Here is a 27471-nt window from a genome sequence, read left to right on the forward strand (position 1 = left end):
TAGGGATCATTTACAGCATGGGTTTCCAACTGGGGGTATGAGACAGTATTCCAGGGGGTGTGAAAATTTGGGTTTAGAAGTTTCAAAATTATAATGTATGTGCATAATTCATTTTGAACTTTTGTAAGGGTTGAGAGAATATATCAGAATATATCAGAAGTGTTCTAGAGGTGCTGACTTACAGTATGTGAAACAGCAGCAAAATTGAATATTAAGTAACAGTAATTACCCCAGAAAAACAAAATAGAGGGAGTTAATATCATATCATCATTAATCTGAAAATAAAACATTATAAAGTTGAGACAGCTTAAACTTTGATAAATCTGATAAAGTCAGTTTTAGTGCTCATGACTAATTATTGAGCTTGCAAATTAGTTCACTCCATCCTCCATTATAATAATAAAGACACTTGGGCAATGTCATATTTTATTTTTAAATCCACCCCACCCCCCAATAGGTTATTTACACTATGAACTGTTCCTTTTTATGTCCTTGGGGAACAAAATAGATAAAATCTCATGAAAATACAGGACAATATAAATTTTTACTGACGGCTTTGAAAGGAGAACAAGAAAAAAGTGAAACAAAAATCTGCATGAATAAAAATGGATGAAGATGGTAAGTCAATTACCTATATTTATTTTGAATTACACATTATTTGTTCCTTTCTTCACTTAAATATTCATATGTCTCCCCTTTCCTTTGCAATTAAAATTCCAACAAAATTCAGATTATAGTTATAAGTGTTGGTTGCCTAAATCATTCTTCAGTAACATTTATTTAAGGGGAGATATGGAAATAAACAACACCAAAACCTAAAATATCATAAATTAATCAAATAATCTTCAATTATTAAGGTTAATGAGATTTGCCTGACTAAGAAGGATTACCATGGTCTCATGTAATTTAATTTCAATTATTTTCCATATATATATGGAGAAATATATATATATCTCCAGGGCTGTGTCATTATGTCGAATGTACTCTTTAAAAACATTTTTATTCACTTCATAAACAAGCTGACCATACAAAATTCTTAATTCAAATTATGTTGTCAAATAGAATTGAGGTTCTGATTTTAAGCCATTTTTTTTCAGTCCACATATGTGTAGATCAAAGTGAAAATGACAAGGTCTTTCAAAGGGTATAATGAATTTTGTAATTCACCCCCCCTGTTCATTTAGGGCCATTAGTATTTATTTAAAAAATGATGGCTTAAAAAATGTAACAAAAAATTCTCTCCATCCACAGGCAGCAAAATACATATATATGGCTAATCCCAACACAACCCAAGTAAATTAATTCAATAACAATTAAAGGAAGGAATTTAGTAGATGTTGTAATTCTGAATTTACAAAACTAAAGCAGAGAATCTCAGAACTATTCTATAAAATCTCAAAATCTTTTCTATCTAAAATTGTGTATTATACTGGTTAAATTCATTTCAACAGATAGTGATACTGTATTGTACTGCCTGAACTGTGCCAGCTGAAGAGGAATAAACTATTTTTAAAAAAGAGGAGCAACCTCAAACGTTGACACGTTTGAATATACTTGCATTCATTTCCAACTTCCAGCAGCTTTTATTTGATTTGATGAAAGCAATATTGTTGCTTTAGGCTCTCACATCTGATTAAGTTAGTGTTAGAAAGTGATTTTAATTAAATCAGTAATATCAAGTATCTCTAAGCCCAAGGTTATAAAGAGAATCCATAAGAATTGACAGTGGTTAAATATCTGTCAGAGTTATCCTGAATTTTAAGAAAACATATTTTCATAATACTCAGAAAGTTTCGATTTTTTTACAATGAAGTTTTAAGGTAATCTTCAGTAAAAGCTAATCTATCCTTCTGCAAATCATTCCAAACTGTATGGAATAGGAAATATTTTAACAATTTTTTTGTCCTATTCTTCTAGGGTGTATTGTTTAAGAATGGATAATGATACTTCTGAGTTTCTTCTCTGGGAATTCTCAAAGATTTGGGAGCTACAGATTATGCATGTGGCTTTGCTACTAATACTTTATTTAATGACAGTGACATGGAATCTTCTCATCATCTCAGCTGTTGTTTTTGACCACCATCTTCACATCCCCATGTACTTCTTCCTGTTGAATTTGGCCATGCAAGACATTGGTTCAGTGTCAGTCATTATTCCTAAAACTCTTTTTAATTTTCTTACAAATATAAGAAGTATTTCTCATTCTGGATGTGTTGCCCAAGTCCTGTTTTTGTTATTTTTCCTCAGCTGTGATATTTCTCTCCTTACTGTCATGGCCTATGATCGATATATTGCCATTTGTAACCCTTTACATTATGGAATGATAATGAACAGGAAGGCTTGTACCAAGATGATTGCTGGTGTATTGACTGCCAGCCTTCTCAATGCTTCATTACACACTACTGTCACTTTTATGATTCCTTTCTGCTCTAATAGAATAAACCAGTTTTTCTGTGAAGTTCCATATTTACTTAAGATTGCCTGTTCTGAATTATATGTATCTGAAATTGGACTTCAAATTTTCAGTGCTATGTTAGCCACTGGTTGTTTTGCCTTTGTCATTGTGAGTTATGTGCATGTCTTCTCTGCAGTTCTGAGAATTCCTTCTGTTCAAGGAAGAAAAAAGGCCTTCTCTACTTGCTTACCACATCTGGTTGTTTTCTTCATATTTTTGTTTACTTCTTGCCTTGCTTACCTCAGACCTATAGCTGATAGTGCATCACATCCAAACTTCATAGTAACAATAATGTATTCCATTATTCCTTCTACGTTGAATCCATTAATCTACAGCATGAGAAACAAAGACATCAAGGTTGCTCTTTCAAGACTTTTTGGTAAAAAAAATATTGTTTTTTTAAGGAGAATATGTTGTACATCTTATTTTCAAATAAGAGAAAGTAAGAGAGCTGATACAAATAAGATGCAAATGTAAATATTTTCACAACAATTTTCCACTTTCCAATATATTATATAATGTTCAAAGGGTTTTTTAAATTTATTTATGAGATTTGACTTATCTCTGTTAAGGTTGAACTTGTGGTGCACTGAATCATCTCTGACTGTTAATGACTATAGAGACATAGATGTTCAATTTTCTTGCCAGCATTTTAAGTAGTAGCTGAGAGAGGAAGTTTCCTGCAAGGACACTGAGTTGGGTAGTTCTGGACCGATATTCATTTTTTTTCCAGTTCTTTGACTTAACCACCAGTTGATACTGTTTGTATCTGTCACAACACTTAGACAAAGTTTAGTTTGTATCCTTTCTTTGATGCCAAAGTGTCAGAGATAATTATCACAACAGTTATTCTGCAAAAGACAATTAACAGATAAAAAATTAGAACGGTATGAAATATTAAATTGAATGGAACTTTACATATTTCCAATATGGATGCAGTACAGAAAATCTATAAACAATGTATTTATAAGCAAAAAGCATTTGAAAGTAAATAATCCTGCTTGCATATTTTACAAAAAAAATGCAAATTGTGTTCAAGAATTTCATATGAGAAATGTTTTAAAATTTCTATGAATATTGATGTGAAATTTCTAATAAATCTTAAATCAGAAACATAATACTCATGAGCTGTTCACCATCCATCTTTATTAAGGTTTTCATTTTTATATGTTAAAATATGTATTCATCTATATGCTTCCTCACTTCCACAGTAAGTCTAGGCAGCATACATAGTAAGATCAAATCAAAACAAAAGGGATTGTATAGTATGTCTGTCTATATCAGTTACAAAGAAAGATGTTTATATATAAAGGCATCTACTTTTTAAAGCATCAAATAAACATGGATAATCCAATCTTTATGCAAAAAGTTCATCTATTAAATGTTACTGTTTAAAAAAGGGGGTGGTGAATAAAATTGGCTGGAATAGGATCTAAGTATTTCTATAGTATTTATTGGCACATTACTTCCTTCTTCAAGAAAACATGGTTAAGGTACTTGTTTACTATTTGCTTGCATATCTAAAACCTACAGTTGACAGTGCATCACATTCAGACTTCATAACATTAATAACATATTCCAATATTCCACCTATGTTGAATCCATTAATTTACAGCATGAGAAATAAAGAGGCTTTTTGGACAGAAGTGTTTTTTAAGAGAATGATCTATGCATCTACTTATTTTCAAATTTCAACAAGAAAGTAAGAAAATTGACATAACATAATTGGTTTGACTGTGTTCCCACTTTTTCATAGGAATTAAACCAATCAAGAAGCTGATTTTCTGTGGTCTTCACTGGTAATGAGAATCTGGAAACAGCTACAACCAAAATTTCAAATATTAGTATTAGCAGTAATGGAAGAATGCCATTTTAATTTATAGAAACAACAAGTATGGTTAAGATAAGGGCAAAGAGATTATGCAGATGCTTCTATTAATTAACTGAACAAGTTTAATGTGTCATTCAATTAATGTTGTGATATGTGCCCTGGTGGCAAAGTAGGTAAACTGCAGTATTGCAGGCAAATTTTGACCACAGGTGGGAGTTCATTCCTGATGGGGCTCCAGGTTGACTCAGCATTCTATTCTTCAGAGGTCGGTAAAAGAAGGACCCCATATTGTTGAGGACAAAAATGTTTACATTATAAGCCACCCAGAGAGAGCTATAAAGCACTATGGGGTGATAAATAAGCCTAGCTATTGCTATATGAATGTAGTGTCCTGTCACCTTTCCCTGCAATTGTAATGCATGCATGTTAGCACATCTTCCCAAATAATATTAGCACTTCACATTTATAAGTAAACATAATCTCAGGACTGGTTCAAATACTACAAATTACAAAATAATTATAAAGGAATATATAAAATTTGAAGAAATAATATCTAAAGGTTTATTATTCTTTTCTTTTAAACTTTGTTATAGTAATCTTTACATGAGATAATACCAAGGATTTATTCTACGTGCTTTTAGTAAAAGTATGACAAAAGGATCATGTTGGTTAATGAAACTCCTTCCTTCCTTACTCTTTCCTTCCTTCCTTTCTATCATCTCAGTCTGTCTTTTTTTATTCAATTTCAATTCAATTCAAAGGGAAATACAAATACAAAAACAAATGTGTATACCAAACAACAATGTAGACACGTTCATCAAATTAATTACTTATTAAGATATAATACCCAGAAAAAAATAATAACATAAGAAAGATGCAAAAATCCCTCCAACAATTAACTTATCAAATTAATGTAAATCACCTAAACATAGCATCTACTCATTTAATGATATAACAAATTACAATTTTTCTCATTTTTAAATTATTATAAAATCCATGTAAAAGTGAAATTTATTCTGTCAATTTTTATTAATTAATAAAGCCTTCTTTAGAATTAATAGTGTACACTTTTTGCAGAGTATATGTTGAAGGAAACTGTATTGGTAAAAAAGGACATGGCTCTAAATTTATGGGGAGACTCTCCAATCACCTGCAATATGATGGTGGTGCTAGCCTGATGGTGCTAGCCTGAAATTTGAAAAAGCATGTCATCTACAACTTCTAGTAAAGAAAGTCAAGGACCACAGTAGAAAGAAAATGGTGATGATGACTTAATATAAAGAATAATAAACCAAAGCCAACATGAATAACCTATTTTCAACTTAACAGTGAAAATCTTGAAGTGGTAAAGAGTTGATCCAAAAAGGTAGACAGTTCAACTGTAAAGGTAGTCTTCATCTTGTGACCACAATTGAGCCCCAAAATTTTCATTGCTAAGCAAAGCAGTTATTAAGTGAATTTTGCCCCATTTTGTAACCTTTTTGCCACAGTTGTTTAGCGAATCACTGAGGTTGTTATGTGAATCATGTACAAGTGAAACTTGAAAAATTAGAATATCGTGCAAAAGTTCATTTATTTCAGTAATGCAACTTAAAATGGGAAACTAATATATGAGATAGACTCATTACATGCAAAGCAAGATAGTTCAAGCCCTGATTTGTCATAATTGTGATGATTATGGCATACAGCTCATGAAAACCCCAAATCCACAATCTTAGAAAATTAGAATATTAGGTTTATTAAAGGTTTATGTTTATTAAATTTATATGCCGCCCTTCTCCCTGAGGACTCAGGAGGGCTCACAACAATAAAAACGTAAAAGATATAAATACAAAAATTAAAAGAGGATTAAACAATATAAGAAATAAGAACAATTTAAACCAATTAAAAACCAAATTTAAAAACCATGATAAGTCCAGGCCTGCTTGTTGGAATAACCAGGTCTTTAGGTCACGGCAGAAGGAACCAAGGTCAGGGGCCATCTGCAGCTCTGGAGGCAGTTCGTTCCAGAGGGTCGGTGTGACCATAGAGAAGGCTCTCCTCCTGGGGGTCTCCAGCTGGCATTGCCTGGCCGACAGCACCCTGAGGAGGCCGGCTCTGTGGGAGAGAACCGGGCGATGGGAGGTTGACATTGGCAGCAGGTGGTCTCACAGGTACCCTGGGCCTAAGCCATGTAGGGCTTTAAAGGTGATTATCAGCACCTTGAATCGCACCCGGAGGGCAACCGTAAGCCAATGCAGCTCGCGCAGGAGTGGTGTAACATGGGAGTATCTTGATACTCCCATAAGCACCTGCGCGGCTGCATTTTGCACCAGTTGAAGCCTCTGGGTGCACTTCAAGGGCAGCCCCATGTAGAGAGCATTGCAGTAATCCAGGTGAGAGGTGACAAAAGGGGCGCAACTGGCGTACCAGGCAAACCTGTGCAAAAGCCCCCCTGGTCACGGGAGCCAGATGGTCTTCCAAATTAAGTGGTGAATCCAGGAGGACACCCAAGTTGCAGGCCCATTCTGAGGGGGGCAACAACTCCCCCCCATAAGAAGAGATGGAACCTGTTGGACAGTACGAGATGCCGATATCCACAGCCACTGTCTTGGAGGGGTTCAGCCTGAGCCTGTTCCTTCCCATCCAGACCCGCACCGCCTTCAGGCACCGGGACATCACATCAAGGGCATCACTGGGTTGGCTCGGGGTGGAGATAAACAACTGGGTGTCATCCGCATATTGGTGATACCTCACCCCAAAGCCACAGTTGATCTCAACCAGTGGCTTCATATATATGTTGAACAGGAGGGGGGAGAGAAACTGACATGCCACAACATTCTCGACAACCTTTGCTACAAAGCGAAGGTTGGAGACAGGACGATAGTTATTCAACGAGGCCAGGTCCAGAGCAGGCTTCTTAAGGAGGGGCCTTACCACCGCCTCTTTTAAGGCAGAGGGGAAGACACCCTCTGTCAATGAAGCATTGACAACTGCCTGGAGCCAGCCCCCTGTCACCTCCCTGGTGGCCGAAAACAGCCAGGAAGGACATGGGTCCAATAAACAATTTGCAGCGCTCAGCCTATGCATAATCCTGTCCACATCATCCAAAGTCACAGGGTCAAACTCACCCCAAATGGTATGACCAAGACCTGCCCTCTCCACTCCGTCGGATTCCGCCCAGTCAGAGTCCAAACCAGTCCGGATCTGAGCAATTTTGTCCTGCAGATACTGTACAAATTCCTCAGCCCTACCCTGCGAAAAGGTGCAATATTCTAGGCTCAAAGTGTCCCACTCTAATCAGCTAATTAAGCCATAACACCTGCAAAGGGTTCCTGAGCCTTTAAATGGTCTCTCAGTATGGTTCAGTAGGAATCACAATCATGGGGAAGACTGCTGACCTGACAGTTGTGCAGAAAACCATCATTGACACCCTCCATAAGGAGGGAATGCCTCTAAAGGTAATTGCAAAAGAAGTTGGATGTTCCCAAAGTGCTGTATCAAAGCACATTAATAGAAAGTTATGTGGAAGGGAAAAGTGTGGAAGAAAAAGGTGCACAAGCAGCAGGGATGAGCGCAGCCTGGAGAGGATTGTCAGGAAAAGGCCATTCAAAAGTGTTGGGGACTTTCACAAGGAGTGGACTGAGGCTGGAGTCAGTGCATAAAGAGCCACCACACAGAGACGGATCCTGGACATGGGCTTCAAATGTCATATTCTTCTTGTCAAGCCACCCCTGAACAACAAACAACATCAGAAGCATCTTACCTGGGCTAAAGAAAAACAGACCTGGTCTTTTGCTCAGTGGTACAAAGTCCTCTTTTCTGATGAGAGCAACTTTTGCATCTCATTTGGAAACCAAGGACCCAGAGTCTGGAGGAAGAATGGAGAGGCACACACTGCAAGATGCTTGAAGTCCAGTGTGAAGTTTCCACAGTCTGTGTTGATTTGGGGAGCCATGTCATCTGCTGGTGTTGGTCCACTGTGCTTCATTAAGTCCAGGGTCAATGCAGCCATCTACCAGGAGATTTTGGAGCACTTCTTGCTTCCTTCCGCAGACGAGTTTTATAGGGATGCTGACTTCATTTTCCAGCAGAACCTGGCACCTGCCCACACTGCCAAAAGCACCAAAACCTGGTTCAATGACCATGGGATTACTGTGCTTGATTGGCCAGCAAACTCGCCTGACCTGAACCCCATAGAGAATCTATGGGGCATTGCCAAGAGAAGGATGAGAGACATGAGACTGAACAATGCAGAAGAGCTGAAGGCCACTATTGAAGCATCCTGGTCTTCCATAACAGCTCAGCAGTGCCACAGGCTGATAGCTTCCATGCCAGGCCGCATTGAGGCAGTAATTGCTGCAAAAGGGGCCCAAACCAAGTACTGAGTACATATGCATGCTTATACTTTTCAGAGGTCCGATATTGTTCTATGTACACTCCTTGTTTTATTGATTGCATGTAATATTCTAATTTACTGAGATTGTGGATTTGGGGTTTTCATAAGCTGTAAGCCATAATCATCACAATTATGACAAATCACAGCTTGAACTATCTTGTTTTGCATGTAATGAGTCTATCTCATATATTAGTTTCCCGTTTTAAGTTTCATTACTGAAATAAATGAACTTTTGCACGATATTCTAATTTTTCGAGTTTTACCTGTACATGATTCACATAACGACCTCAGTGATTCGCTAAACAACTGTGGCAAAAATGTTACAAAATGGGGCAAAATGCATGTAATGAGTCTATCTCATCTATTAGTTTCCCCTTTTAAGTTGCATTACTGAAATAAATGCACTTTTGCATGATATTCTAATTTTTTGTTTCACCTGTATTCATTAAGCAAATGTGGCTTCTCTCATTGATTTTGCTTTTCAGAAGCCAGTTGGGAAGGTTACAAATGGTGATGACATGACTGTGGGACAGTGCAGCTGTGATAAACATATGCCAGTTGCCAAGTTTTGATCACATGACCATAGGGATGCTGCAATGGTCATAGGTATGAAAAACTTTCATAAGTTACTTTTTCAGTGCTATTTGACTGGTCTGAAAGTGGTGGGTTACCAGAAATTATTACTTTTAGTTCACTAGCCCTTCTAAGTTCAGTGCTATTTAATTTTGAGAGATCAATAAACAAATGGTTGTAAAGACTACCTGTTCTGAAACCAGCAATGAAGTGTTTGAAAAAGATACGGATCCTGGGATGTGTCTACACCTGCAAATATCAGAAATGTGCAGACATTCATTTTCTTTAGTGATCTTCATGTAACAAACCTGGACTTGAGAGAAAGATATTGACTTTTTTTCACTTAAGTGTTGGAGAAGAATTATGAAAATACCATGGATAGCTAAGAAAGCAAACAAATAAATCATTGGAAAAAAATCAGTTAGGAATTCTCAGATGAGGTATAAATGGCCAAATATAAATGGTTCAAATCTCTTACTTTGGGCACTTTATGCCAAGTCCTAATGTTCTGAAGAAGTATATAAGGCTGGGAAAATTAGAAGGAAAATTAGAAGCAAGATACGTATGTATGAACCCAACTGCAGCTGAAATATGAATGACCTTGTTAGGAATTGATTGATTATCCTAGAGAAAATCTATGTGTTTGCTACGAGTGAATACAACTTGATAAAATATAATCAATCAGACTCCAAACTTTATTGAAGAACTATATATATTGAAGAATTATATATATTGTGGTAGATAATGCAAAAGGGAAAATATGAATACATCACTTCAATTACAAACAAAGCATATTTCTGTGAAATTTGAATGACCAATTTTCCCATTGTCATTCTCACTTCTCCAAAAAATAGCTAGGTACAGCTTCTGTATAGTAAAAAGCTTGCCAACCCTTGATTTTCAGGATAACACAGGAAATTTGTTTGAAGAGGACAGAAAAATATTTTTAGGGATCACATACAGTATACTGATGACCAGGACTTAGGGGACCGTATCAATTGTGAATATGTTCAGATGGCCACTTGCAGGCCACTTGCAGGTCTGTGAATGCAGGGTCATGAAAGGACAGCAAACGAAACACCCAATATTCTATCCCATCCAGAAACAGCTGGTATATTGGGGAAACACCCAAAAGGGAACATACTAGCTACTTCTGCTTTCTTATCTACAGTGTGTCTCCCTTAAAGGGCAAAGTCTTAATCTTATGTGTATCTGGTTTGCTGGGTGAATCACTTATGTAATCAAAGTAGGTATAAAAATAAGGCTTTTCTGATATTTGGGGCTTTTTGTCTCTTTTTAGAGAAGCCCGTCTTTGTTCAGCTGAATAAACACGTAAAGCTTGAAGGCAACTTCTGGTTTCCTGTATTTTTTATCAAGCAAAACCTCAGAACCTGCATATGAATACAACAATGAAAATCAGAAAAATTCTTACACCATCATCCTGTCATTATTTAATGAAGAACAAATAGCACCTTATTTCTAAGGACACCTATAAAATATCCTGCACAATAACATCAAAATTTCCATCACATTGACAGAGTTACATTTAGTGTTCATCTACTTTAATATAACCTTTCTCATTATTGATCCTGTAAATTGTTTTCCCCTCATCCCACTTAAAACAGTGCTGATTCTAAGAAAATAATCTAAGGAGTAAAAGAAAAGAAAAACATTCTACAGTGCCTTTTTTATCCTCCCAATGGAGTCAGTATTGTAAAAACAGCTCTAGGGAAATATATTTGGATTAAATATTAGCACTAGCTGCACAATGTACAGTAAATCTCACTGATGGCTGAAGGAAAAAAAATAGATCAATAGATGGCTAAAGATGGTGAGACATTGACTTATTTGATTTTGAACCTATTCAGCCAAGGCTTTTCTTGAGTTTTATTTGAATTTATTTATTTAACAATCATCTTGCCCATCTCTCCTAGAGATGACTCTAGGTGGCTTACAACTAATAAAACACTGTCTTGTACAATGTCTTGATTGAATGTAATCAACTGAAGTCAATGCTTAAGAATCAACTGAGTTTGGAGTTTTATATTATCTTTGTGTAATCTATATTCAGTTTATTACCCTTTATGCTCTCATTTTCATTTTTAACATGTCCTTAGAAGCCAGGGCTTTGTAAATGTTCAAGATGAACATTCTCTCAAAAGGCATTTTCATTCACTTTCTAAACCAAAGTCACTAACTTTGATTTGTTTAAATGATTAAAAAGCTTCAACTTATGCAAAGCCTTTTTCTCCAGGCATTCTTTGGATCTATCAGTTTAATCACTTCAGACCGAAGGAACTTGATTGAATTTGGATAATTTCATCTGAATTAATTTGACTCTAAACAGAAAACAAAGAAACCAAAAGTTTGAATCTGATCAGAACTTACACAAGAATACTGAAGGAATATCTTCAAACTTCTAGATGTATTCTCAAATATCTCCAAATTCAAGAAATATAACAATGCCTTAAGGCCTAGGTTTTACCACTCTGAAATTAAAAATAAGTAAGATAATTGGCAAATCAAAATGTAATGGTGTTACTCCAAAATTTGTATGATCAAGATTTATTGTAATGTTCAGTGAAAGTTGATCAGTTAGTTTTTAAAATACTTCAAGCTAAGTAGGCTTTCCATTAAATTTCCTTGCTTTTTAAGATTATTGTAATTAAGAATGGATAATGACACATCTATCTTTCTTCTTTTGGATTTCTCAAAACTTTGGGAGGTACAGATTATTTACTTATCTTTATTCCTGATACTTTATTTAACAACATTAACTGGAAACCTTCTCATTATCATTGCTGTTGTCTTTGACCATCATCTTCACACTCCCATGTATTTCTTCATGATGAATTTAGCTATCCAAGACATTGGTTCAGTTTCAGTCATCATACCTAAAATTATTTTAAATTTTCTTACAAATATAAGATACATTTCTTATTCTGGGTGTGTTTCTCAGGTTCTTTTGTTTTTCTTTTTCTTGACCTGTGATATTTCCCTCCTTACTATTATGGCATATGATCGGTATATTGCCATTTGTAATCCTTTACATTATGAAATGATAATGAACAAAAAAGCCTGTACTAAAATGGTTGGCAGTGCATGGATTGCCAGCTTTCTCAATGCCACATTACACACTACTGCAACATTCACTCTTCCTTTCTGCTCTAACATCATCAATCAGTTTTATTGTGAAATCCCATATTTACTTAAGATTGCTTGCCCTGGTTTATATGTAGCTGAAATTGGAATTATAATGTTCAGTTCTACTTTAGGATTTGGTTGTTTTGTCTTTGTGATGGTTACTTATGTGCACATCTTCTCTGCTGTGCTGAAAATTCCTTCTACACAAGGAAGGAAAAAGGCCTTCTCTACTTGTTTGCCACACCTTATAGTCTTCTCCCTATTTTTGTTTACTGCTTGCTTTGCTTACCTAAGATCCATATCTGACAATCCATCTCATCTTGACTTCATAATTACAATTATGTATTCCATTATTCCATCCATGTTGAATCCAGTAATCTACAGCATGAGAAACAAGAAGATCAAAACTGCTCTTTCAAAGTTTTTTGATCTGAGATTTATTTCTTTTTAAAGAGGCATAAAGTGTTCATTTGCCAGAATTTTTTTAAAAAATCTGTGAAAAGAGAAAAAAACAAACATAACATATAAAACTATGTGACCAGTCTCCATTATCACAAATGTTATCTTATTAGAAAACACAATTGTTCATTTCTGTAACTGAACATATCTGTTTAGCATATTAGATATATCTCTTTTCGCTGTCACCCTGATTTCTGGTGACTACCTGAAAGTTTTTAATCTGGAGGATTAACCACTATCTCCTTTCTCTCTCTCTCTCTCTCTCTCTCTCTCTCTCTCTCTCTCTCTCTCTCTCTCTCTCTCTCTCTCTCTCTCTCATATCAAGAGAGAAGGTTACAGTGTATATTTTGAGAAAAAAGATGCAGAAGACAATTATAATACAGAAGGCAATTGTATTTCAAGTTTAGTGACATATTTTTATTTTGCCTTCAAATTAAGAAAACTACATGTTTGGAGTTTTTTTCCAGGTTAACTTGCTTACTTTCTTATTTGCTAAATAAAGGAGAAATAGGGTGGGGAAAAATCTTCCCATAGCTGTAAACCTCAGAATTTTGCTTCAGGTCAGGTCTTGTAATCTCATGACTATAACGGGATCATTAAGTCATGGTGCCAGCTTTTAAATTTGTTGTTTAGTAAGAGTTTCTGCACAGAACCTGGCATTGGGTACTGTGGAAATTGGCCACCCTTTGGTTACTAAGGAGCTCCTGAGAGCTTATAAGTGATTTGGATATTATTGTGCTTGTTATGTATGCTTTGTACATTATGTTTTTACATCTGTTTGCTTGAACTAATAATAAAACTTAACATCCCTTTATTCACTGTTGTTATTGTTTCTTGATCAAAAAGAACCAATTTCATACATAATTGATTGCTGTCCTGACATTTGGGGAAACAAAGGATTGATGAAATGAATTTGACAGTAATTTAATTTAGTTTTTTGTTTTGTGGAATATCTTACTAATGTCCTATATGAGAAATATTTACAAAATCATGATTAATTTTACTGACTTCCTAATAAACAACGACAGTCCTATGAGGAAGATTGGGCTGTGAGAAAGTGACTGACCCAAAGCCATCCAGCTGGTTTTCATGCTTAAAGCAGAACTTAAACTCACATGCTTCTTAGCCACCACACACCAAACTGACATTCCATTGCCCTTTGATTTCATAATTATAATTCTGTATTCCATTATTGCATTTATTTTAAATTCATTAATCTTTATCAGGACATTAATATTGTTCTTTTAAGTCTTTTATGTCTTCTTGAGGTTTGAAGTCATTTATTTATTTCTTTTTTAAAACAAAACAATTACTTTGTTTTTATTTTAACAGAAAAGAGAAAAGCAGGAATAAAATTTTGGAAAACATCCCACACAATCTTACACATTACAAAAAGCTACATTTAGAACTCATACTACAGTTGATTTATTTATTTATTTTTATTTATTTTATTGTGAAATTGAGTAATCTCTTCCAATTGTAGTTTAACTAGAAATTATGTCGTTTGTATACTATTTTAATTCTCAAGATAGAAACTGAACTAATATCTACTTAAACATAGGAAATTAGAATTCAGAGAATTATATTAAATAATTGAATGGAATATTATGTATTTCAGATATTGAGGTGTTAGATAAAGTGTGTGTTTGTGTCTCTGTTTATATCTTTCTGTGTTTATATATACATACACTGAAATACATTATATGGAAGCATGAATTAAATATATTTGAAAATAATCTAATGTGTCTGCTTTATGGATCATTGCTTGTAAATTGTACATAATAAAAGAATAATGAGAAATGTATTGAAGTATCTTTGTATATGTATTTTGATTTTGTAGTATGTCAACATTATGACTGGGTAAATGAGAAATTTATTAAAAAATAAATATTTTACTTTATTTTACTTATTTGGTTGTTTGCTTCTTTATATTTATTTATATTCTAGGTAACCTATTGGTCATCGTTTCAGACATAATACTTATCTAAACAGAATGACCATTTATAGAAACAGGGTTGAGAATGGCACATGGGGTGTACATGAGGTATTGCACAAATCAGGAAGAGTCTGTGGGTACAACATACAAGAATTATATGGAGGAATTAAGGAATTAGTGAGAGATGGCTATCCATCCTCTTTAAAAAATAAAATAAAAAGACAAGCCTGTTGATAGACTCCTCCTCTCTTATCATCAGAGTCAATGAACTATATCTTATTCAAAGTTAGTCAATGAGCCTCCAGGCAACAAAGAAACACTTCCTTAAATAAGCATATAGATTGTTTTGAAAACTCATATAAATTGCAGGTCATCAAAAAGCTGACTTTGAATCAAGACACCTTGGTTACTGAGTGTTTTCAAGAATGCTTGTCAGTAGTAATAGTGTATACCTTTTTTAATGAAAATTACCAGCACTTTTGATCAGTGATGTCATCAAAGTAAACAAACCCACGTGGTGTTGATTATGTCAGCAGATCATGGCCCTATATGCGGAAGTAACCACCCTATTTTCAGATAAGGTGAGCGGAAGTGACATGTTGGCCTAAGCCCATCAAGATAAGCAAGAGTAACCCTAGCAGCCCTATTTTCAGATAAGGCATGTTGAACCTAGCCCCCATCAATAAGTCAAGGCAGTCAATCCTCTGGGTACATGATTAGCTTAACCCTAGACTAATTCTATGGACATTCAAAACAAACAGAATAAGCTAAATAAAGTAAATAATTAAGAGAGGCCTGTGTTTTTGGGAAACAAGCCCTTCTTTGGGGAGCTCTGAAATTAAAAAAAAATGCTTTTTATTTTTAATCATTCTAGCCTAATGATGCTTTTAATTTTTGTGGAGTTTTAAAAATCAGTGCCTCAAAAGTTGGGAAAAAGGAGACCCCTAAAAGGCAGCCAGGGTTTGCATTTAACCCCCCTTTTTCTAAAAGGTATTTAATAAAATGTATTCTGCCCCCCTACAGCAAAAAGACAAGGAATATTAACAGGAATTAAAATACTCACAAGAGGCAACCAGCCAGGTGGCAAGTAGACTTGTTCAGGCATGTCAGGGCTGCGAATCCGGGGCATGAGTGTTTGTGTCTGCGAGTAAAAAAGGGGGTTAGGCCTTGTTTGGGACATGCCAAGGCATGTCATACCCCGTGATTCTGGAGAGGTGCTAGGCTCAAGGACGTGTCATAGCATGCATGGGAGAGATTGTACAGGCAGGTCTGAACAGCTAGTGATTTAATTCCAGCAGTCTTTTGAAGATGGCAACCTCTGGTTCCAAAGCTGATTTTAAAACAACTGCAAAAGCCAACGTCACACGGTCTGACACAAGGCTCCAGCCGGCAAAATGCGACAAAATCTGTTACAGAATTCACCACTTATAATTTATTAGCTAGAATAAGACTAGCAATGACATTTAAATAGGGTTAGCTGATTTTCATTACCACATGGTGGCTTAAGCATGTTTTATGAGACTTTATTAAGCCATTTCTTAGTGGTCTAATTTCCACACCCCAAGGGGTCCATTCAATTTCAAACATTCAGAGGACTATCTCTCTGTGTTACCATTTGTCAGTTACAATTGTTAATAGAATGCATATATGGCATATTGCTATGCACATACTGTACATATTAAACATATTGTACCTACCTAGTACATGCTGCATTTTCAGATAATAATAATAATAATAATAATAATAATAATAATAATAATAATAATAATAATAATAATAATAATAATAATAATAATAATAATAATAATAAAAATAAATAATAATAATAATAATTTATTTATTTATTTTATTTTAATTCCATTTATATCCCGCCCTTCTCCGAAGACTCAGGGCGGCTTACAAGCTTAGCAGTAGCCTTCATTCTATGTATATGCCTGCTTGTTAGGGCTTTCACACACACCCCAAGCGGCATTATTACAAAGTCAGCTTAATTGCCCCCAACAATCTGGGTCCTCATTTTACCTACCTTGGAAGGATGGAAGGCTGAGTCAACCTTGAGCCTGGTGGGATGCGAACCTGCACTAATTGCAGGCAGCTGGTGTTACTTAAGGAGGCATTAGCCCACTGCTCCACCAAGGCTCTTATAATAATAATATTATAATAATATTATAATAATAATATAATAATAATAATAATAATAATAATAATAATAATAATAATAATAATAATAATAATAATAAGAAGAAGAAGAAGAAGAAGAAGAAGAAGAAGAAGAAGAAAAGAAAAAGAAGAAGTTGGAAGGGACCTTGGAGGTCATCTAGTCCAACCCCCTGCTCAGGCAGGAAACCCTATACCATTTCAAACAAATTAATGACAATTCTTTTATAAAAAGTTGCCTCAAACAAAATGAGTTTGACATGCCTGCTCTAGATAGTTGAATGCTCCAAAATAAATTCTAGACCAGGCCTGTACATGCAGCCTACCAAGCACCCATGGACAGAGCACAGACCTTTTTTAATTAATAAAATCACCACCACTGCCCTGAAAGTCATGTTGCCTAGTGCCTCCATGGCTTACCATGACCACAAGCTCCAACACTGTAGATACTCCTCTAGTCACCAAATCATTGATTAGTCCACCAGCATTCCTTTGCAGACCACAAAGATTTTTAATTTATCAGTGTGGGCCTTTCCTTTCTACAAGATAATAATAATAATAATAATAATAATAATAATAATAATAATAATAATAATAATAATAATAATAATAATAATAACAACAACAACAACAACAACAACAACAACAACAATAATAATAATAATAATAATAATAATAATAATAATAATAATAATAAGAAGAAGAAGAAGAAGAAGAAGAAGAAGAAGAAGAAGAAGAAGAAGAAGAAGTAGTTGGAAGGGACCTTGGAGGTCATCTAGTCCAACCCCCTGCTCAGGCAGGAAACCCTATACCATTTCAGACAAGTGGCTGGCCAGTCTCTTCTTAAAAACCTCCAGTGTTGGAGCATTCACCACTTCTGGAGGCAGGTTGTTTCACTGGTTAATTGTTCTAACTGTCAGGAAGTTTCTCCTTAGTTCTAGGTTGCTTCTCTCCTTGACTAGTTTCCATCCATTGCTTCTTGTCCTGCTTTCAGGTGCTTTGGAGAATATCTTGACTTCCTCTTCTTTGTGGTAGCCCCTGAGATATTGGAACACTGCTATCATGTCACCCCTCACCCTTCTCTTCATTAAACTACACATACCCAATTCCAGCAATCATTCCCTATATGTTTTAGCCTCACATATATATTATATTACATATAATTATATATTTAGATCATTTATTGATACTAAATTAGTATTGTGAATATATTAATCAGCCTGTCAAATTAATTTAACTAATTTTAGGCAACATGAATGTAGGAGTAAATATTTTGTTTATATTATCAGTAGGGAGTAATACAAAAAATAAAATTTTCCATACCAAACAAACAATGATTAAATAGTGAGTTAGTTTGCCAGCTGAATCAATGTATATTTGTATTCTATGTAAGTACAACTCATTTGCCATCAATTAAAAATTTTGTGTGAATCTGCATTTCTGATTCTTCTAATCAACTCTGTGTGACTCTTGAGACCATTAAACTAAAGAGACATTAATAAATGTCTCTTATTCCCAGCATGTTTTGTGCCTGGCTCAGAAGGAAATGAAATTGCAATTGTAATATATTTGTGCACATTATTTATCAGGAGAAGATTTTAATCAGAAATGCAGAAATAACAAAGTAAGTATTTTTCATTTGGCTTATTTATTTTTTCTAACATGCTCTTTCATTATTATTTTCTCTTCACTCCTTGCTCTATCAATTGTTAGAAAGTTATTATGCTGTATCATAGTAGTTAAAACATACATTAAGTCCTGAACTCATCAGAAATATTGCAATCTTTTTCCCTCACTCTTCTTGCCATTAATTGTATAGCTTTATCAAGTCTGACTTTGCAGAGTTGTAAATACAGTATACTAATATGGTCTCCACATTTGGAACATGCATTAAAGTTTTATGTTGATGAACATAATTTTAAAAATTGAGAATATGTTATCATTATCTTAATCCCCATGATCAGTTGTCGTTGTTATCATTATTTTCTACAAATTTGATTTGTCACAATTCTCAATGGCATAAATTCAAATAAAGAAAAATCAGAGAGGATGGATTGAAAATAATATTCCATGAAAATATTATTATAGCTGCACTTCTTTGGTTTATGTAGCATACAATCAGAGGCAAAACTAAAGAAATTCAGAAAGAAACCAGACATTGAATTACAGTCTTGTTTGTGTTCTAAGCTTTATGGATGCTTTCAAAGATCCATCAAGTGCCAGTATAAGTAAATTCTAATAGATTGCACTAATGAGGATAATGAGCATTTATTTTATTTTTCAAATATGACTATTCCAATAATAGATTTCTAGCAAATGTAAAAATGTTCAAATATATGAAATAGTAATGATAAAATAAACTTTTCTAATTTTTCCTGTTTTTCTTTTTCTTTTTTACCCTCCAGAAACTATACTTAACTTTGAGAAATGAATGATATGCCCAATCAAACTTTCATAAGAGAATTTCTGCTGTTGGAGTTCTCGGGTATCCGTGAAATACAGATTCTGCAATTTGTTGTGTTTCTGTTTTTTTATTTGGCCGCAATTTCTGGAAATCTCATCATCATTTCTGCAGTCATTTTTGATCACCAACTACATACTCCCATGTACTTCTTCCTCATGAATTTAGCTATAACTGATCTTGGAGCTGTTTCTGTCACTATACCCAAATCCATGTCAAATTCTCTCATGAACACCAGGTTGATTTCATATGTTGGTTGCGTCTTTCAAGTTTCTCTCTTCCTCCTCTTTGCAGCTTCTGATTATACTCTTCTCACAGTCATGGCTCATGACCGATACATTGCTATCTGTAACCCACTCAGATATGAAGTAATTATGAACAAAGGAGCCTGCATGCAGATGGCAGGCAGTGCGTGGTTCAGTGGACTACTTTATGCCATCTTGCACACCAGCACTACCTTTGCCATGACTTTCTGTTCCAATGTAGTTGACCAGTTTTTCTGTGAGCTTCCACAGCTACTAAAAATCTCATGCTCTAATTTATACCAAGTTGAACATGTACTTCTTATTCTAAGTGTTACCATAGCATTTGGTTGCTTTCTGTTTATAGTTGTGACTTACGTGCAGATCTTCATAACAGTGCTTCGAATGCCCTCATCAAAAGGAAGACAAAAGGCCTTTTCTACATGCATTCCTCATCTCATTGTTTTCTCAATGTTTTTATTCACTGGAATGCTTGTGTACTTAAGACCAATACCTCATGTCTCCTCAGAAACCAATATGGTATTTGCTGTCATATACTCAGTGGTTCCACCTATGATGAACCCAGTGATCTATAGCATGAGGAATAAGGAAATAAAGGTTGCTGTATTCAAGCTTTTAAATTTAAATAACTTTCTAAAATTGATTTAGAAATAACTTTCTAAAATTGATTTAGAAATAACTTTCTAAAATTGATTTGTTATTTTATAAATGTATCTTTCCATGGCTAGTGAAGTTTCTTCATCTATTTAGATACTGTTCTGCATTATATCAGCAAGCATATTACATGCCAAATTTCCTATTGTTTTTCCACAGATTTAGTAGGGCAGCTGCTGAAATAAATAAGGGACTCTGAATTTATTTCCTTATTTTACAATTTTCCCTGCAACCCCTTAAAATTGAATTGTCCCAGTCTATTGGCAGCATACTAATATTACAATAGAAATGTTGGAAAGTAAAATAATCACAATAACATTGGTAAAAGCATAACTATAGACAAATAAGCTAAAAAAAATATCTCCATGTGTAGTGACAAAGATTATTTTATTATGGGTCATCACACTGTCAGCCCAATGATTGGCATTTTTATCCACCTATTTTATCCTTCTCCAGGGTGTGGGATAGGCATTACTATTATTATGATTTATCCTGTACACAGACACATATACACACACCTCAAAATGTGCATATATATATTTATCCCTTATATTATTTGTTAGTTCTATTGGCTACATAGATGATGATGATGATCATGATGTTGATGATGATTACTGTCTGGTGTTTGTACACTGAGTGTTTCTGTACCAGAAACAAATTTTTTGTGTGTCTAAACATGCTTGACTAAGTAAAGCAAAAAGTAAAATAAAAGACCAGCTATTCATATACTAAAGGTATAATTTCCTGTATAATTTGTATATCTTCCAGTCAAACCTCCTAATTAATTAAAGTAATAGATATTAATTCAAAGGAAAAGAGTGAGGAAATTGTTACATGTTGAAACTGATATTCTGCTATAAATTGAAATACACTGAAATACACTGAATTTAATTCAAATTATATCTATGTGATGATTTGTGACTGGGAGATAATAAAATTATTTATTAATTATAAATACCTCTTTTACTCTTCAAATGTCTGAATCTATGTTTAAAAGAATAGGGATAAAATTTTCTGAAAATGTTTTTGTTTCAAAATCACCATGAATCATCACTATTATTCATCAAACATTCCTTTTATTATTTAAATACTGAGAAATTAAAATCTATCAACTTCACTATAAAAATGTAAACAAAGCTGTAATGCAAATTAAATCAATTTAAATAATAAATTAGCTAATTTGTTTATTGCTTGTTACCTTTCATTTTTTTATGAATTGTACCTATATATTCACTAGTTTCCTTCATAAACAAACATTCCCAGCAAGGCCTCCTTGGTCAACATAATCTAAAGAACCTTTGTGGGGAACTAGATAGGTTCTCCATTATTAATACATTTCAAATAAATTATTTTTAAGTATTAGAACTGTTATTGTAGCAGTTCCAAAGCATGAAATGCAAGTGTCAAGCCCCTGTGGGCTTGTCACTAATGGGAGGGGGGAGGGGTCAACCAGACAGCGGCAGCTGGAGGCAATGGCTGGGGCCAGAAGCAATGACAGCAGTGACAGCACTTCCCCCTGTACCTGCATGACTTGGGGCCGTTTGGAGCACAGCTGAGAGGTGATGTGACCAGATGGCTGGGAGCCAGCAGCTGCCAGGCCATCATGCAGGAAAATGGCTGCCGGCAGAACTTCTGGGTTTGCTGGATCAGCTGTTCGGTGCTCCGCTGAATAGCTGATTGGCGTGGAGAAACTGGGGATTTTGAAACCAGCCCTTGCTTACCCTGCCTCATCATTCCAGATGCTGGTTAGGTAGGGGGGGGCAGGCAGGCGCCATCTATTTAGCACACTGGGAGGTAGTTGCTTCCAGCACTGACTTTGTTTGCAATAGCTTTGAGCTCACAAGCCAGAGTGTACCTCAATAAACCAATTTTCCTTTGAACCCAATGTCCTGTTTTCGGTTGGGCTCAAGGCTGTGGCTGGGACTTCTGACAGCAAGTAGATGGATAAGTACCATTTCAGTGGAAAGGTAACAGTGTTCTGTGCATCTTTGGCATATAGTCATGCTGGCCACATGACCAGGGAAATTGTCTTTGGACAATGCTGGTTCTCTTGGCCAAGAAATGAGCACCATGCCATACAGTCAAAAGTGCTGATAATTTTCATTAAAAAAGGTATACACTGTTTTACTACTGACAAGCATTCTTGAAAACACTCAGTAACCAAGGTGTATTGATTCAAAGTCAGCTTTTTGATGACCTGTAATTTATATGAGTTTTCAAAACAATATATATGCTTATTTAAGGAAGTGTTTCTTTGTTGCCTGGAGGCTCATTGACTAACTTTGAATAAGATATAGTTCATTGACTCTGATGATAAGAGAGGAGGAGTCTATCAACAGGCTTGTCTTTTTATTTTATTTTTTAAAGAGGATGGATAGCCATCTCTCACTAATTCCTTAATTCCTCCATATAATTCTTGTATGTTGTACCCACAGACTCTTCCTGATTTGTGCAATACTTCATGTACACCCCATGTGCCATTCTCAACCCTGTTTCTATAAATGGTCATTCTGTTTAGATAAGTATTATGTCTGAAACGATGACCAATAGGTTACCTAGAATATAAATAAATATAAAGAAGCAAACAACCAAATAAGTAAAATAAATAAAGTAAAATAAAGTAAAATATTTATTTTTTAATAAATTTCTCATATACCCAGTCATAATGTTGACATACTACAAAATCAAAATACATATACAAAGATACTTCAATATATTTCTCATTATTCTTTTATTATGTACAATTTACAAGCAATGTTCCATAAAGCAGACACATTAGATTATTTTCAAATATATTTAATTCATGCTTCCATATAATGTATTTCAGTGTATGTATATATAAACACAGAAAGATATAAACAGAGACACAAACACACACTTTATCTAACACCTCAATATCTGAAATACATAACATTCCATTCAATTATTTAATATAATTCTCTGAATTCTAATTTCCTATGTTTAAGTAGATATTAGTTCAGTTTCTATCTTGAGAATTAAAATAGTATACAAACGACATAATTTCTAGTTAAACTACAATTGGAAGAGATTACTCAATTTCACAATAAAATAAATAAAAATAAATAAATAAATCAACTGTAGTATGAGTTCTAAATGTAGCTTTTTGTAATGTGTAAGATTGTGTGGGATGTTTTCCAAAATTTTATTCCTGCTTTTCTCTTTTCTGTTAAAATAAAAACAAAGTAATTGTTTTGTTTTAAAAAAGAAATAAATAAATGACTTCAAACCTCAAGAAGACTTAAAAGACTTAAAAGAACAATATTAATGTCCTGATAAAGATTAATGAATTTAAAATAAATGCAATAATGGAATACAGAATTATAATTATGAAATCAAAGGGCAATGGAATGTCAGTTTGGTGTGTGGTGGCTAAGAAGCATGTGAGTTTACGTTCTGCTTTAAGCATGAAAACCAGCTGGATGGCTTTGGGTAAGTCATTTTCTCACAGCCCAATCTTCCTCATAGGGCTGTTGTTGTTGTTTATTAGGAAGTCAGTAAAATTAATCATGATTTTGTAAATATTTCTCATATAGGCAGTGCTTTTTTTCTAAAAAAAAAAGGTGCCGGAACTCTCATCTTGGCGGGTGAAGGAGCGGGGGGTGGGGGGGTGCTGCTGCAGTCACAGGTGCGAAGGGTGTTGGTGGCGGGCTCCCCTCCCTGGGGCTGGAGCCAGCATGGCGGGTGCTGTTGGAGCAGCAGAGCCCACTCTATATGGTGGGGCTGTGCAATGCGGGCAGCGGAAGCGGTGCAGGCCAGGCGATGTTTTAATCTTATGATTTTAAAAATATATTTTTTCTATTGTAAGTTTCCCCAAACCTCGCCATCTGGATTGCATACAAATATTATATAATTGGTAAATAAAGGTAGAACATATGTTAAATATACATCAAATGATAATATGCTTCCCTACAAAGTCAATCCTTGCTCAATGACAGACCAAGGAGTTAACTCGGAAAGGCAAGAGGAAAATCTAGAAGAGGTCTGTGCAGCTGTTCAACATCTTCATCAATGATTTGGATGAGGGGATAGATAGGGAACTCATCAAATTTGCAGACAACACCAAGCTGGCAGGAATAGCCAATACTCCAGAAGATAGGCTGAAGATACAGGAGGATATGGACACACTCGAACACTGGGCACTATCTAACAAAATGAAATTCAATTGTGAAAAAAGTAAGATTAGGCAGGAAAAATCAAATACACAGGTATAGTATAGGTGGTACCTTGCTCAATAGTAGTAACTGTGAGAGAAATCTCGGAGTGGACAATCACTTAAATATGAGCCAGCAGTGTGCTGCAGCTGCCAAAAAAGCCAATACAGTGCTAGGCTGCATTAACAGAGGGATAGAATCAAGATCACGTGAAGTACTAAATACCACTTTACAATGCCTTGGTAAGGCCACACCTGAAATATTGCATCCAGTTTTGGTCACCACGATGTAAAAAAGATGTCGAGACTCTAGAAAGAGTACAGAGAAGAGCAACAAAGATGATTGGGGGACTGGAGGCTAAAACATATAGGGAACGGTTGCTGGAATTGGGTATGTGTAGTTTAATGAAGAGAAGGGTGAGGGGTGACATGATAGCAGTGTTCCAATATCTCAGGGGCTGCCACAAAGAAGAGAGAGTCAAGCTATTCTCCAAAGCACCTGAAAGCAGGACAAGAAGCAATGGATGGAAACTAGTCAAGGAGAGAAGCAACCTAGAACTAAGGAGAAATTTCCTGACAGAACAACTAACCATTGGAGCAACCCTCCTCCAGAAGTGGTGAATGCTCCAACACTGGAAGTTTTTAAGAAGAGACTGGCCAGCCATTTGTCTGAAATGGTATAGGGTTTCCTGCCTGAGCAGGGGTTTGGACTAGATGACCTCCAAGGTCCCTTCCAACTTCTTCTTCTTCTTCTTCTTCTTCTTCTTCTTCTTCTTCTTCTTCTTCTTCTTCTTCTTCTTCTTCTTCTTCTTCTTCTTCTTCTTCTTCTTCTTCTTCTTCTTCTTCTTCTTCTTCTTCATCTTCTTCTTCTTCTTCTTCTTCTTATTATTATTATTATTGTTATTGTTATTGTTATTATTATTATTATTATTATTATTATTATTATTATTATTATTATTATTATTATTATTATTATTATTATTATTATTATTATTATTATTATTATTATTATTATTATTATCTTGTAGAAAGGAAAGGCCCACACTGATAAATTAAAAATCTTTGTGGTCTGCAAAGGAATGCTGGTGGACTAATCAATGATTTGGTGACTAGAGGAGTATCTACAGTGTTGGAGCTTGTGGTCATGGTAAGCCATGGAGGCACTAGGCAACATGACTTTCAGGGCAGTGGTGGTGATTTTATTACTTTTTTAAAAAAGGGTCTGTGCTCTGTCCAAGGGTGCTTGGTAGGCTGCATGTACAGGCCTGGTCTAGAATTTATTTTGGAGCATTCAACTATCTAGAGCAGGCATGTCAAACTCATTTTGTTTGAGGCAACTTTTTATAAAAGAATTGTCATTAATTTGTTTTAATAAAATAATTTAAATCAACTTTTCACTTGATTTCAAATTAAATAAATGAGATTTATTTTTTTTAGTACAATTACAAAATGCAATAAACTGTTTTAGGTATATGTTACCGGAAGGAAAAAGCAATCCCTGTTGTGTTACTGATCCCAGAGAAACATTTGCATATATGCAGGTATCCTTAGGGTGCCATAGTTATGGATGAGAAATATTGGTTGGCATTTCTGGATGTAATACAGATGTTTTGGACTTATTTTTGTTTCTTTGCATGTTTGATATTTTTAAAAAGGCATATGCTACTGACTACGCTTATGCACATATGTAACATAATCACTGCTTGTCCAAAATTTTACTATACAGATAATACCCCCAGAAATTATTTTAGCCTTTTTAATAAATGTTGTTATTGATGTTAAGCTCACCAGGGAAAACATCATATATTGTTATGTATATACTAGGTTAATTATTTAAAGACTGAAGTGCAACATAACTAGATCCTAAATAATCTATTTTTCAAAACACACAACAGTCCAAACAGTAAAAGTAAAGTCCAAATTAAAAATATTTCTTTCTTAAGAATTGTTTAGATTCAAAATAGTTTTCAAGAGTGTGCAAAAGATGCTATTGTTTTTTTTTCTAGAATCAGCTAAATTAGACATATTACATTGAGAAAAATGTTTCTCATTTCTTTTCTGTTACCTTTGATTTCATTGCAGAGATGTTAACATAAGAAATAGATTATTTTGTTATCTAATTTTACCTTCCAAAAGACAGAAGCAGATGAAAAGTGTGAGGTTCTTTCCTGTTGGCTTTTCTGAATTAGCTGTTTTATATTATAAAAGTTTAGTTCCTAAAGAAGTAATCCTGTAAATAATTGTAATGTCCTACTCTAGTGCAGGCTCTTTTATGACTCAAGGACTTCAACTCCCAGAATTCCTGAGCCAGCATGGCTCAGCTTGGAAACCACTCCCTTTCCCCTCAGCATGGCTGGCTCAGGATTTCTGGGAGTTGAAGTTCACGAGTCATAAAAAAGAGCCAAGATTGCTAGCCCTGCAATAGGCTTAAGGAAAACCAATAAGGGAGCTGGGTTGTTTGTTTGTTTGTTTGTTTGTTTTTGCAAAAAAAGGTTCCGGAACGCCATTCTGAGCGTTCTATGAGAAAAAAAACCCTGCATATAGGACATTAGTATGATATTCCACAAAACAAAACAAAAAACTACATTAAATTACTGTCAAATTCATTTCATCAATCCTTTGTTTCCCCAAATGTCAGGACAGCATTCAATTATGTATGAAATTGGTTCTTTTTGACCAAGAAACAATAACAACAGTGAATAAAGGGATGTTAAGTTTTATTATTAGTTCAAGCAAACAGATGTAAAAAACATAATGTACAAAGCATACATAACAAGCACAATAATATCCAAATCACTTACAAGCTCTCAGGAGCTCCTTAGTAACTAAAGGGTGGGCAATTTCCACAGTACACAATGCCAGGTTCTGTGCAGAAACTCCTACTAAACAACAAATTTAAAAGCTGGCACCGTAACTTAATGATCCCGTTATAGTCATGAGATTTGAAGACCTGACTTGAAGCAAAATTCTGAGGTTTGCAGCTATGGGA

The 27471-nt window shown here is 34.8% G+C and overlaps 3 protein-coding genes across 3 annotated transcripts; all 3 read left to right on the plus strand.

The window, feature by feature from the left end:
- Positions 1 to 1933: 1933 nt before the first annotated feature.
- Positions 1934 to 4258, plus strand: LOC308678771 (olfactory receptor 14C36-like; the record flags this gene model as incomplete). Its single annotated transcript, XM_081346003.1, has 2 exons — positions 1934 to 2834; positions 4212 to 4258. 2 exons carry the CDS (start codon positions 1934 to 1936, stop codon positions 4256 to 4258), a joined length of 948 nt encoding a protein of 315 aa, XP_081202129.1.
- Positions 4259 to 11908: 7650 nt separating this feature from the next.
- Positions 11909 to 12832, plus strand: LOC308678773 (olfactory receptor 14A16-like; the record flags this gene model as incomplete). The annotated part of the gene is made up of 1 exon (XM_081346005.1): positions 11909 to 12832. One exon carries the CDS (start codon positions 11909 to 11911, stop codon positions 12830 to 12832), a length of 924 nt encoding a protein of 307 aa, XP_081202131.1.
- Positions 12833 to 19341: 6509 nt separating this feature from the next.
- LOC308678774 (olfactory receptor 14I1-like) lies at positions 19342 to 20305 on the plus strand (the record flags this gene model as incomplete). The annotated part of the gene is made up of 1 exon (XM_081346006.1): positions 19342 to 20305. The coding sequence occupies exon 1, from the start codon at positions 19361 to 19363 to the stop codon at positions 20303 to 20305; it is 945 nt and encodes a 314-aa protein (XP_081202132.1). The 5' UTR covers positions 19342 to 19360.
- Between the last annotated feature and the right edge of the window lie 7166 nt (positions 20306 to 27471).

Source organism: Vipera berus, assembly GCF_964194415.1.
Source record: "Vipera berus genome assembly, chromosome: Z".
NCBI classification, from domain to species: Eukaryota; Metazoa; Chordata; class Lepidosauria; order Squamata; family Viperidae; genus Vipera; species Vipera berus.